Source organism: Vigna angularis, chromosome 10 (assembly GCF_016808095.1).
Source record: "Vigna angularis cultivar LongXiaoDou No.4 chromosome 10, ASM1680809v1, whole genome shotgun sequence".
NCBI lineage: Eukaryota > Viridiplantae > Streptophyta > Magnoliopsida > Fabales > Fabaceae > Vigna > Vigna angularis.
The window spans coordinates 4,786,026-4,799,555 of record NC_068979.1 but is presented as its reverse complement, the minus strand read 5'-3'; the positions used below and the strand labels follow the sequence as shown (position 1 = coordinate 4,799,555).

At 30.4% G+C, this 13,530-nt stretch overlaps 3 protein-coding genes across 7 annotated transcripts; 2 read left to right on the top strand and 1 right to left on the bottom strand.

The window, feature by feature from the left end:
- Positions 1–1,029: 1,029 nt before the first annotated feature.
- On the bottom strand, positions 1,030–1,772 carry LOC108335238 (60S ribosomal protein L26-1). The gene has a single exon (XM_017571214.2). It carries the CDS (start codon positions 1,691–1,693, stop codon positions 1,253–1,255), a length of 441 nt encoding a protein of 146 aa, XP_017426703.1. The 5' UTR covers positions 1,694–1,772; the 3' UTR covers positions 1,030–1,252.
- A 2,833-nt stretch (positions 1,773–4,605) lies between these two features.
- Positions 4,606–7,970, top strand: LOC108335525 (BTB/POZ domain-containing protein At3g49900-like). Its single transcript, XM_017571557.1, has 4 exons — positions 4,606–4,733; positions 4,818–4,887; positions 5,285–5,764; positions 7,250–7,970. Exons 1-4 carry the CDS (start codon positions 4,618–4,620, stop codon positions 7,895–7,897), a joined length of 1,314 nt encoding a protein of 437 aa, XP_017427046.1. The 5' UTR covers positions 4,606–4,617; the 3' UTR covers positions 7,898–7,970.
- A 1,093-nt stretch (positions 7,971–9,063) lies between these two features.
- LOC108334703 (adenylyl-sulfate kinase 3) lies at positions 9,064–12,895 on the top strand. Of its 5 annotated transcripts, none has more exons than XR_001832701.2 (9): positions 9,064–9,239; positions 9,382–9,643; positions 10,584–10,724; positions 11,314–11,463; positions 11,577–11,695; positions 11,842–11,926; positions 12,116–12,162; positions 12,404–12,555; positions 12,634–12,895. XR_001832701.2 is itself a non-coding variant. In XM_017570620.2 (9 exons), exons 2-8 carry the CDS (start codon positions 9,382–9,384, stop codon positions 12,500–12,502), a joined length of 903 nt encoding a protein of 300 aa, XP_017426109.1. In that variant the 5' UTR covers positions 9,064–9,239; the 3' UTR covers positions 12,503–12,517; positions 12,634–12,895. The 5 variants fall into 5 exon arrangements, 2 of the variants coding, with proteins under 2 accessions (XP_017426109.1, XP_017426110.1); XM_017570620.2 differs by having other exon boundaries at positions 12,404–12,517; XR_008245825.1 differs by lacking the exon at positions 12,116–12,162 and having other exon boundaries at positions 12,404–12,517.
- Positions 12,896–13,530: the final 635 nt, after the last annotated feature.

Below are 13,530 nucleotides of genomic sequence, written 5' to 3'. Positions count from 1 at the left end.
ACTTCTGACTACAATTTACATTCTACTTTATAAAAAAATTATTATATAAAAACTTGGAGAAAATGCAATCAAAGAAAATTGAAGTAAAATAGGTATCGAGAAACAATAGTCTGTTTGCAAGCTTCCATTATGGGGTCATCAAAACTGAAATTGACCTAAAAATTCATACCTACCCACCATATTTGCATTCGGCAGAGCATTTCAAAATTTCATCTTTTAAGTTTGGTTAAGGCTTTCCGTATTCCCTTTATATTTTTTCAGGTAAAGTAAAGATATGTTACAAAAACAATTACTCCAATAATGACGGAGAAGACATCCTCACTTAACACTTTCAAACTGACTTTTAACTCCTGTTAAGAGATTAGACCAGAACCTGCGACCAATAAAATGTAACATAATCCCTGTCTTCCTCTGTTGTAGACAAATTCTGCCAGATTCCAGAAAACAAACAATACTTTCATACAACCAACATGGAAGATCAAAGAGTATAGTGAGTACCCAAAGTAAGCAAATGACATTGTCATAACATGCTCTGAGTTATATAACCTTTAAATGCACCTTTGCATGATTTTTAGAAAAAATGATTGAAGGCTAAATACACTTTATTAAAGTGCATTATGGAAATCTCCATAAAACTAGAATTACTTGACTGCAACTATCTGTACCACAGTCCACTAGAAAGAGTAAAAGTTTGACTAAGTTTCCTCCTACAAACCTTCTGGCATAACACATTTTGCAGTATGAACATAACTGTGCAAGCAATAGGATAAAACAATCTACTATGGGCTAAAAACAGTTGAATATCACAAACTGTATGATATGACTCAAACACCTTACTAATGAAACCAGAAATAATTTAAAAGTTTTCAATAAAATTTTCCTAATTGGAAAGCAAATGTTACAAAGTGCATTAGAGTTTATGCAATCACACTCCCATCACAACTACCCAGCCATATTTTAATAAAGTACCCAGCCCTAGAACCTATTAAGTCCATAAAGATCGAGCGACAGCGTGAAGATCACAAAAGCTGAAGTTATAAACACAATAAATACTAGCAGTAATAATGTCAAACATTTGATTAAAATAAACAAAACAGAAGGGTCTGAGAACACCAAAACCCTTTAGATCCAAAACGCAAGACCCTCAAAGTACCAAAACCGTCAGATAAAATACGACACTAATGATTGAAACCGAGTTCCAATAAGAACAATAAAAACAACCAGCAATCTATCGAAAACAAAAAATCGAAAACTAATCAACAGTCTGCATGATATCCTCAGGAGCAAACTTTGTACCCTTTTCCTTGTCGGCGGCGGCGCGACCCTTAGCCTTGCGATCGAGCAAGGATTTACGGTCCTTGTCCATTCGCAACTTCGTCACCACGACTTTCGAAGGGTGAATACCGACATTGACGGTGGAGCCGTTCACCTTCTCGCGAGTGATTCGCTCAATGTGGATAACCCACTTGCGGCGATAGACCTGCACCACCTTGCCCTCGCGACCCTTGTAGGTTCCCCTAACCACTTGCACCTCGTCATCCTTCCGAACAGGAATGGAACGCACGTTGTATTTCGACCGTAGATCCGTTGAGAGCGGCGCGCTCATCAGCACACGGCGGACGCTTGATGGCGCCGTGAAATGGGCCTTGCGGCTCTTGCGCCGGCTAGAGGAAACCCTAGGATTGAACTTCATTTTCTTCTCTCCTTCTGTGACGGCAATGCGAATGGCAAATGAAAGGGAGAGTGTATGAAAAAAAAAAATATGAGATTTAGGGTTTACTCTTCTTCCCTTCTTTAATTATTAAATTTTATTTTCATTTTTTTCTGATGGATCAGACCAACTTAGGTCCAAGCTAGCCCAATTTTATTGGGCCTGCTGATCCATTTTGCTGACATACGTTCATATGGAAGAGAAAAAATCTTGGAGAAAATATATAAACGATCAGAACTGCTGTTTAAAAAGTATTTTATTTTCAGAAATATTATTACTAAAAAAATTATTTTGAAAATTAAAATAAAATTAATTTATTATATTTTAAATATTTATAAACTTTGAAAGTGAAAATTAATAATTAAAACAGAAGTTATGAGTAAGTGAAAAAATATTTAGCACAAATCATGTGATAACATGGTAAGTTACAAATAAGGTTATAAGTTTATTTACTTTTAAAATAATTATTCAAAATTTAGAAAAACTATATAATTAAGTGATGTTATATAAAATTTATCTTATCATCTCTATTTAAAAAGGCTTAGTTTTTAAACAATATCATCTAGTTTTAATGTACATCGTTTTAATTATTTTCGTTATTATTGTCTAAACTTGTATAGATTGACGAGATTAAAAATAGTTGAACTGTAACGGTATATTATTTTGATGGTGTATACTAAATTTATAAAAATATACATAATAATATAACTATGATCCAATTATTTATATTTAAAAAATAAGCAATAAGTCGATATTGTTTAATATAAATGAGACATAAAACTATTTCGAACTCAAACAAATTTTTATATATGATCTATAACGGTGAATTTCAAGAATAATTTTTGTAATTAAAAATTATCAAGTGGTGTAATACTTAAAACTAGTATCAGCTCATCTCTCCTTTATATATTGTGAGTTTTTTTAACATTTTGATATTGTTGTGGGAAGAAAAACAATTAACTGATATTTTTAAGAAAAATAGTTAAATAGTTTTACTGTATAAACATTTAAGGATTATATGATATATTTTATTATTGATGAATTTAACATCTTAGACACTATTAACGCAATTAATTTCATTTAATAATTTTGTATTTTATTTACAATGAATTTAACGTTGTATACCGTTATAAAAAAAATAACATTTTTATTGAATAAAGCTTTTATTAAATTATAATAAAAGCAACTTTATCCTTACGTTTCATAAATTGTTAACTCTGGGAAGTTAAAAAGCTTGGAATGGCAAAATCATAAATAATCTTTAAAGATAACCACAGGTTATCCACCTTATGGCACGATAATGTTAACATTTTTTGTATTTTTTTCATTTGTTTTTTTATTTTTTTCATATTTTAAAATGTTATTTTTCAATTTTTCTATTATAATTCAAGTAGACACATTTTCTTAATCGTAATATTTTTTTTATTGTCACGCTCTGTCTCGACACTGTTTTTCTAATTTTATTTGCATTTTTAACTCTTAATTTCTCATATCATAATTTAGTGCAACAATAAAAAAAAAGGTATGTAGTCTGTTGTTATATGGATCCACAAACCTAAAATGTTTGAGTATTAAGGTTGATTTAAATGTGCTTTTGGATTTAAGTCGAAATATCTTAATTAAATTTTAATTATTTTTTATACTATTATTTTTTTTTATTTTAGTGTACACATTTTTTTTTCTAAATCTTTTTTTTATTAAGTAATAGTTTACTAATTTTATCTTTTAAGTAATCGTTATTTTTTTAACTTAATCATTTTAAACTAAAATAATTATTTATAATAAAATATTATATATAAAATAAATAAATAATATTTACAATTGAATCATACAAAATAATTATATTTATTCTTACAATTAAAGTTTCCACAAGGTTATGGAAAGATGAAAAAGAAAAAAAAATGTGAAAGATAAAATTAGAATTAAAATAAACAACAGAAGAAAAATATTCTCACCGAGAAGAACAAGCAAACCATAATTCTCAACTGAAAAGGTAGAAGTGAAGGAAAACTTTTCCTATGTTCCATCCAAGTGGAGGAGGAAGGTATTATCCATATTCATTCGTTTTTTAATTGTAATATTGCCTGTATAATTAAAAACATATTTAAAATTAAATTTTAACAAAAATTGGATATATAAGTAAGAATAACACTAAATATATATTTCTAAAAATAACTTAATGTTTTAACAAAAATGGAATACTTTGATTAAAATAATGAGTAATCAATTAAAAAAAGGAAAATAATTTAAAATGAGACATGTATAAATTTTTTTAATTTTAATTATTTCTATTAAAAAATATACCGTTTCATTTTATAAAATAAACACCAAAGCAAAAAAATCAATTATTAGAAAAATAGAACAACCACATTTAATAAAACATGATTGAAGTTCCATAATTTTATATTTTCTCACTATATAATGATATTTTATCTGAAAATACAAACTGAAATATTTTTATCTCCAATTAATATAAAAAAATAATTCAAACATATCATGATATTAATTATTTTAATATAAATTAAATTATTAAAAGTAATATTCTCATTAAATCGTTTTTTAATTTTTTCATGAAAATATCTATAAAAAATAACAATGCAAAATATTAGTTATATTATTTAATTTACAATAAAATTAAATATTGAAAATTTTAATTTAAAATACAAAAAAAAATTAAAGAAATCTCTTCATGCAAAATATTTAAATTTATGAAAAAATTAAATGGAAACACAAAATTTGAGAATATGAAAACAAGGTCGAAAACAAAGAAAAGCAATTGAATCGTGGCATTGATAACGTCCCATGCCATATTTATGATTTGCCATAAACTCCATGGAAATAACAGTGCAGCATTAAGACAGTGTTGAAAACGGTGTGTGGTTTCATTCAAACAAAAAACCAAAGAGATGAGGGCTTTGAAGCACGCCATTGAGACCATCTACGAGGAAGAACACTCCTTCTCTTCTTCTCCACCGTCCATCTCCTCTTCTCCTCCTTCACTCCACTCCATCGTCAATGCTTGGTTCTTACCATTTCTTTCCCATCTCTGTTACACTTTTCTCATACTTCCTTTTCTTCTTCTAAATTAATTAATCTATGCTTTCAGGTCTCTCCATTCCTCCTCTGAACCCAATGTCTTGATAATTGTTCAAGGAACCTGCTTTCGTTTGCACCAGGTATTTTCTGCTGTTTCTTCGTCAAAATTGTTTGCAAAATTCTATGGCTTAAACTTTAGATGATTAAACTGGACTTTACTAGTTTTCAAATTTGGGATTTGTGTGAATTTCGATTAATAGGATTTTACATCATTAAGAGTTGTATGGCCTTAATAATTTTGCTAAAGTATTCGCTTTCAGTAAGGCTTTGCTACATCTGAAAAGCTCTGCTTTTAGACATAACAAAAGGGACATCCTTTATCACATGAAAATACGTGCAACACTTTGTTTAGTTGTTATACCGAATCCATGAAATATTGAAATGACATGTCGTGATCAATGTTTCATACTTATATTCTGGTATATTCCTTAAAAAAAAACCCTGAAAATTTGGTTGTCCTCTTCTTTCTGACTTTAGGATCGTATGATATCACAAAGTTCATACCTGAAACAGCACCTGATGGGAGTTTCTAATGTAACAATCTCCCCGCCGTTAAACATAACGGCCGAGACTTTCGCCACGGTGGCTGGTTTCTGTTACACCCATAAAGTCCACTTAACGCCGAGCAACATTGCTGCGATGAGAGTGGCGGCGGAGTTGCTGGGTATGACGGAAGGAGATAATCTATGGGAGGTGACAGAATCGTACTTTGAGAGAGTTGTTGGCGTTGATGCATCGATGGTTATTCGTTCGTGCGTGACTATGCTTCCCGAATCCGAAACGACAGCGTCGCTTGTCAGCAGGTGCATTGAAGCTATGATTTGGAACGGCGACGTTTCGTTTTTGGACGACGTCGTTGAGATGCACGCTCAAGATTTTCGAATGGTGGCGTCTTACTTGAACAAACGGCTGCCCAACCACGATGCTCTATACAAGATTATTGATCACTATCTTAAGGTACGCCACGTGTCATTATATCATGCAATAGATGGACCCCGTTTAATATTTCTGAGAACTGTGACTTCTGATTTTTTTTAGATGAATATAACTTTGACTGTGTACATGTTTTAATATATAATTTATTAGTAAAATTAATTCAGGATGAATAACATTTACTGATAGGCTAATTTTTAAAAAATGAAAAATATGAAGATACTAAATTTTTGGGTGACTTTTTTGCATTAATTTTTATTTAATATTGTACAATTAATGGCTTATTTAATGCAAATTAATAAACGAATTAACATCACTAAATTAAAATATGAATTTAGTGTTCATCACTAAAAATAATCATCAAAATTCTATTATTTGTAAATTAGTTTAACTAAATAAATACTCTGTCAAAAACTTAGATATAATTTTTATTATTAAAATGTTGATATGACTGATTATATAATTTTAGAGAACACTTTATTCATTATTGAATAGATGTCTATTTATTATTTATCAAAGTAATCGTCCTAACCATATAATGTTAGTCAGCAAGGACAATGATTTTTATCCTTATTTTCCTAAATATTTAAATATCTTTTACTATTAGCAGTGAAAATATACTTATGGTGATAAAAAATAATAAAATTATTAATAATAATAATTATAATTGTGAAATTAAATATAAACATTCTTTTCAATTTTATTGTAAATAATTTTTCTTTATTTTATAATTTAAAAAATACTTAAATTTAAAAATTGTTAATTAAAAAAATGATTAAGATTGAATAAATAATTAATTAAAAAGTAAAATTGATAAAATTATTATTGTATTTAAAATAAATTTTTAATTAAAGAATAAAATTGAAAAATAAATGTAAGCATAAAAAAGGAAATCATCTTTATATACTCATGTGATAATGATTATATCTTAAAATAAATATTTTGTAATCTCTATATAATTATTATATTTTGATTTTAATATTTATAACCTTGTTTTTTTTGTTAACATTTTAGTTGAAAAATTTTCAAATAATTAATTTTAGTTCCTATGAAACGGATAAAGTTTTTTTTTTTTTTAACTATAGAATGTTTTCTATTTTATTTCATCCAACAAAAATATGAAAATAATATTTTTGTTCATAAATTTTGTTCAAAGATAGACAAGTAGTATTGTCTCAAGGGAGAAAAACATTAATGTTTTCATGTAGTAACTTCACTTTGCCTTTAATATAAGTATTAGAAAAATATGATATCACAATATTGAAAGAAATAAGATATCACAATATTGAGAAAAAAAAATATTTTAACATTTTACAGTTAAAATCTCGATACATTTTATGATATACATTGTTATTAATTATATTATTATTTTGTAATGTTTTTTTTTTCTATTTTTTTCATTGAGTGTTATTACAATCGGTTATAACATTTTGAATGTTGAGATAGTACTCTTGCTAGAAAGAAACATTGGTGTATTTGTTTGATAATAATCTTTCAACATTGGTGAAGGAGATCAAGTATGAAAAACTAACGGACGAAGAACATACAGAGATATGTAATAACTTGGATTGTTCTAAGCTCTCACATCACATTCTGGTTGAATGTGTTCAAAATTCTCGAATGTCACTGAAATTCATAATGAGAGCGATACTCATGGAGCATATCAAAACTCGTCGCTCCCTTGTTGCGACAGTCACCACTACTATGCATGAAACAGAACAAAGGTCACTGATGGAAATTCTCCAACAAGACATTACTCATTGTCACAGAACACATATAGAAGATGCAATGGATTCCACCTACTATCGTATTCAAAGCCTTGAGAAAGAATTAAGGGATATGAAGAACCATATTCAACATCATCATCAATTCATGAATAGGAATAAGAACAATAATGTGTTGAACCAAGAACGTTCAATGAGTTTTCATTTTGAACCACCACCAGAGGATAGTAAAATACGAAGGGGAGGAAGAGGGTCCATTTCGTCATCAAGTTTTTTTCTTGATAATATTATAACGAAGAAACTGAACGAGGTGGAGATGTTCCCTACAAGCAAAACCTCATCAAACAAGAGAAAGTCTTTTCGCTACAAATTCATAAGTAGTTTCAAGAATGTATTCGGATGTCGAAATCAACAACAAACTAAAAGGAGTTAGAAAATTAGTTATAGTGTTATTACATTCTCATTTGAGAAATTAATTTACTTATGAATGTGGAGGTAATCAGTAATCATGACTCAGTATAATGTTACATATGACCAGTGGATATTCTGTTATATATATATTTTTGTTGCTTCGTAAATATACATTTTTTTTACTATTGATTTCATTTTTTTTAAACTGTTATGATGATTAGTAGTCAAAGTCTTTTATCATTACCAATCATATTAAAATAAACAGATTTTAAACATAATTCTATATTATAAAATTGTTTTATACAAGGTTTATAACTAGTTGCATGACTTTTTTTCTAACCATTGTAGGATTTTCAACGTATATTGTAAAACTTAAAAAAAATGAAAAACATTTATTGTAAATTAAACATTTAATTTTTCTTCAAATTATTTAGAAAAGATATTAATCTAATGATAATGCAACTATTATTTTAATAACAGAAAAAAAGTCCACTACCCTTAAATTCCAAAATTTCTTTAAAAAAATCAACGGAGGTTGCGCTGACAAGGAATAAGATGAAGCACCGAAGCAGTGACCCACATTAGCAGTGCACACTGTCTCCACTTAAATCATAACTATTGATTTAACACAATCACTGGTGCTAAGTTTGATATCAATCATTATTTCCTTAAAGATAAAAGGATATACCATTGGTTTGGCCACATCAGAATCCATACCAAACGAGTAATGACAAATCATAATATTCTCAGTTTTATCACAATCACAACTCTCTAATTGGTAGTAGTATTAAAGAAAAAACAATAATTGAGAGCAAGTAGTTACCATACAGGTTACGAAAGTTCTTTTGAGAAAAAACAAAGAAATACATATATATTTTATAATTTCAATAAAATATTTATATATATTTTTATTTCTGCACCCAATAAATACATATAAATTAATTAAATAACAATTACAATGATATAAATAAAAAGTAATAATCAATACTGTCTTAAAAAACTTTAAAAATAACAATGAAATAATTTTTTTTAAAAAAATACAATACCTAAAGTGGGATTTTTAATGTGTTTAGGCAACAATTGGACACAAAAGTTGAACATCATTATTAAGACCAACGACAAATGCTTGGGTTGTGACTACTGACGTGGCAGCACACATTACTTTTGAATATCCAATGCACCATACGTAGTTCGCTCCCGCCACCACCACATGATGTGTCTTCGCTTTAGCTTCTGCTTCAGTTGTCTGAAACCACGACACTCACTGGCATAAATTTTGTAGGCTATATAAATTTCACTGCTCCAGCAAATTTCTTCTACCAACTGCATACATCACATTTCACAGGGAAATCTACCTTCGCAAGGTACTTCCAGTTTCTTAAAGATCTATAAGAGCCAGGAAACTTGTGTATATGTTATTTGATTTCATCACTTATAGTGTATTCTATGTTTTCGGCTCTAGCTTTAACACAATCTTCATTTTAATTATTTTTTCTGTTGGTGGAGATGAGCGTTGTACAAGCACTGTACCCGCCGTGTAGTTGCGGAATGTTGCAGATCGTCAAATGCGGACATTCGGCGACGGAGAAGTTAGGGTTCACAAGATTGTCTGGAATCGAAGCCATTGGATTAAGCCGTCATCGTAAAAGTTTGTTGAAGCCTATTCTGGCAAAGGAAGATAATGGTGCGTCTCGGATCGAGGACGGACATCAAGTGAAGAAGCCGAATGGCCTGACACCTTTGGCCAATCACTCTGCTGCATTATTCGGTACTATCTATATTTTCAGATTCTATCAAGATCTTGAATCTGGTTTTTTTAATTCTCTATTTGTTTATTACATTATTCTTGTTATTTTCTGTTGTTTGTCAATGTAATGTGAGATTACGTTTTTAATCATTATTCATAGATGACAGTGGATTGATCTTGGAATGTAAATGTTGATAGTTTTATATTCAATAAAAATTGACAAATTGATGTTCTTGAACTTGCTATATTGTAAATTAATGATGAACTGTCGTCACTGTGCAAAATGGCAATATCATCATTTGTTGAACGTTATATACTATTCATTGATTTGTTGTCCTTTCTCTAACACATAAAAGTCTTCAGTAAAAATTTATCCATCCACTCGATAATGCTTTAAAGGCTAACATGGCACGAATTAAATGATCAGGTGTGATAAAGTTTGGTTAGAAGATGATCTGGTTTGTAATGTAAGAGAATATTTTCACGATATTGGTGTTGTGTGTAAGTCTCTCTTGGGCTAAACGGCCAATTTAAAATCTGGGCACAAGTTCACCAATATTTTTTAGTTGTAAAACATAAAGAGAGTAAGTGGTTCTTGGAAGATGGAGAACAAAAAATTTAGAGTGATTGATTTGTCAGGGAGATCTGATCCTTGGTGAAACATGTGCATAGATCAGGGAAAAAATTAAGGTTACGAAGGTCGTTGTCCAAGTAAACATAATTTCGTTGAGAGAAAAAAGGAGTGTTTCTGTGCACTGCTCATTTTTGAAACCGGAAATCTCATGGACTTCACCAAATAGCTGTTTGGGCTTTATAAATGCTGTTTACCAGGCTTTGACAACATTTTTGTAAGAAAAAAACTTAACTTTTTAATATCTACTACTAGTTCTAAGCAAAGCAATATATGGTTACGATTAAAAAATAATAATTGAAATATTTAACCTGTTTATTATCTATCTAGGTAAAAATCTCGGCGAGAAGTCAGGTATTGGGAATTCGATGAACATTTTGTGGCACGAATGTCCTATTCAGAAACTTGATAGAGAGCATCTTCTTCAGCAAAAGGGCTGCGTCATTTGGTTAACGGGTCTCAGTGGTTCAGGTTTGTGATCGTTTCTGAATCCTCGCTTTAGTTTATTGTTGTTAAGCTGAAGTAAGCACACAATTGTGAGTAATCGAGTCCTATCCTCCTTTTATCATTCTTAAATGCATCCTAGATTCCAATGTGTTCTGATTGCTCGTATTTGATTTTATTTTTTATACGACGTTCATTATTTCGATAGACATGCACAGGCAGAAACATTAAACATTTATTTTTACATACGTAACATTCTCTGCCACTTCCTATGGTACAATCTGAACTTCTATTAAAGTACAGTTGATCACTTGGACTCATAAGAATGAAATAATGAAGAGAAGCCTGTCAATTCTAATTATTTCTTCGCATATGAATGCTTTAAATAACAGTAAGGTCTTTTATGAATCAAAGTTTAACGTTACTTTCCAATTATAATTGTCTCTCTGCTGTAGAATATACACTGATAGTGAACCAAGAAAATGAAAGCAATTGTCTTTAGTTTCTTTACATTATAAGGATATTTCGTTACCTTTCATTCTTCAATTCTAGACACTGGATACCGGCACTCTCACTCTCTCTGCTTAATTTGACTCTTAAGAGACATTGATTTCAGGAAAAAGCACTCTGGCATGTTTTTTGAGTAGAAGCTTGCACTCCAGAGGAAAGTTGACTTATATCCTTGATGGGGACAATATTAGACATGGTCTAAACCGTGATCTTAGTTTTAGAGCAGAAGATCGTTCAGAGAACATACGAAGGATTGGTTAGTTACTGCATAAGAACATATATACACACAAAAGTTCTTCTCTCCATCTTGAACTTTGCTGTAAATATGTTATTTATTAGTATTAAAACAAAATGACAAATAAATTTCAGGTGAGGTTGCGAAACTCTTGGCAGATGCAGGTCTTATTTGTATCGCTAGTTTAATATCACCCTACCGAAAGGATAGGGATGCTTGTCGAGCTTTATTGCCAGAGGGAAATTTTATCGAGGTACTTATTGCGGAGAGTTATGCTACTTGTTTCACATTTGCTAAGTGCTAACAATGATGAACACTGTGAATCTGTGATCATCAAACAAGACAGTAGGTTCATTATTTCCTTTGCAAAGTTTACAATTCTCATTACACATGTTGCAGGTTTTCATAGACGTGCCACTAGAGGTGTGTGAAGCAAGGGATCCGAAGGGACTTTACAAGCTTGCTCGAGCTGGAAAGATCAAAGGTATCTTGGTTTAATATTTTAATAGGTATCTTCTTGGACTATTGGTTATGTGTAATAGTCATGTTTGTACTGGTGTTTGTTATTTAACTATACCAGCTTAACCAGGTTATCTGCTATGATTGGCCTTATTTCTATTTTTCTTGCTGATCGAATTTGTATTAGTCTTGAGTTATTATTTCCGAAATTCAGGTTTCACGGGGATAGACGATCCGTATGAACCACCTTACAGCTGTGAGGTGGGTATTTATTGCTTAACTTGTGTTGCACTAGCGTTAGATTAGCACAGTGGTTGGTGTTGTGAAATAAGAACAATACGAATAAATTTAGCATGCTAAATTTACTTAGTTATAAAACTTTATCCAACTTTGATGGAAAATTGACATTAATGAGATGTCAGAATAAATTTGTCCCTGCTTTCCCTCTGAAACTTAAGCAGAACTTTCATCAAATTGACTACACTTTCTCGTTTTCTTGCAGATAGTATTACAACAAAAAGGAAGTGAATGTACGTCTCTGAGTGATATGACAAAAATAGTAATATCGTACTTGGATAAAAATGGATACCTCCGAGCTTGACATAACCTGAATGGGGTTTGTCTTCTTCCCTGTTTCTTGTCGTAGGTATTAATGTATGTAACACAGTCTGAGGCACAAAAATCTGCTCATTCCAGCAGCAAGGAAATCATCGTTTGCTTCTGATTATGTAGGTGGAAGTAGTTGAGGTAGATCTATGAGGAAAGTGTTGGGGTGGAGGGAAAAGGACGTAAGAAGTTAATGTATGTATTAACCTTTAGCATATTTGTCATTGAGTGTGTACTGTAGCCCTGTGAGGATTCGTTCGCTTCCCCATGCTAATGTTTTCATTCTTCGAACCAGTCTTGTCTTAAACTACAAAATCTGACTAGGCAGACCCAAAAAATATAATCAGAATAAACATATTTAGCGAAATATTTTCGACCATTAGTTGTATTTGCGAGTGAAATATAACACATGCATATATATATATATATATATATATATATATATATATATATATATATATATAAGAAAAAATATTAAAAATATTCAACCGAGAAAATTTAAAGAATTAAAGTATCATTCTCTTATAGTCTGTGTTAATTTATAATATAAGGGTGGGAACACGAAACATCTGTAATAAATAATTAGCATTTTAATAATTGCAAATGCATGAAATATATGTTTTATATACAAATATTTGATTGTATAAATTATGCTCATTATAACGTGCGACATCCCAAAAATACAGTCATAACTATAAATTTAGAAAATCACATATAATAATAATTCAAACAGTTTTCCACTAGGAAATTGAAAATTTTAAAACTTTCAAACGAACGAACGCGCAAGGACGAACGTCCTTGAGTACAAAACCAACATAACGGACGAATGTGCAAAAGCCGCACGAACACATAAGAATTTCAATCAGAAGTCGAGCGTACAAGAAACCTGGTCGAACGGTTTACAGAAACAATTACCGAACGGCCGAAATCAATTTAAATGAAAACTAGAGATGGTCGAACGACCACTCATTTCAACAACTAATTCAGCGCCTCTTCCAAACGCTCGTCTCCCTCTGCTCACAT

Excerpts from the sequence above, each read along its gene's own strand:
- LOC108334703 (XM_017570620.2), top strand. The coding sequence starts at position 9,382 with ATGAGCGTTGTACAAGCACTGTACCCGCCGTGTAGTTGCGGAATGTTG. Across the intron at positions 11,464-11,576 it reads AGAGAACATACGAAGGATTG|GTGAGGTTGCGAAACTCTTG; the intron begins GTTAGTTACTGC and ends AATAAATTTCAG. Across the intron at positions 11,696-11,841 it reads CAGAGGGAAATTTTATCGAG|GTTTTCATAGACGTGCCACT; the intron begins GTACTTATTGCG and ends CACATGTTGCAG.
- LOC108335525 (XM_017571557.1), top strand. The coding sequence starts at position 4,618 with ATGAGGGCTTTGAAGCACGCCATTGAGACCATCTACGAGGAAGAACAC. Across the intron at positions 4,888-5,284 it reads CCTGCTTTCGTTTGCACCAG|GATCGTATGATATCACAAAG; the intron begins GTATTTTCTGCT and ends TTCTGACTTTAG. Across the intron at positions 5,765-7,249 it reads TTATTGATCACTATCTTAAG|GAGATCAAGTATGAAAAACT; the intron begins GTACGCCACGTG and ends ACATTGGTGAAG.
- LOC108335238 (XM_017571214.2), bottom strand. The coding sequence starts at position 1,693 with ATGAAGTTCAATCCTAGGGTTTCCTCTAGCCGGCGCAAGAGCCGCAAG.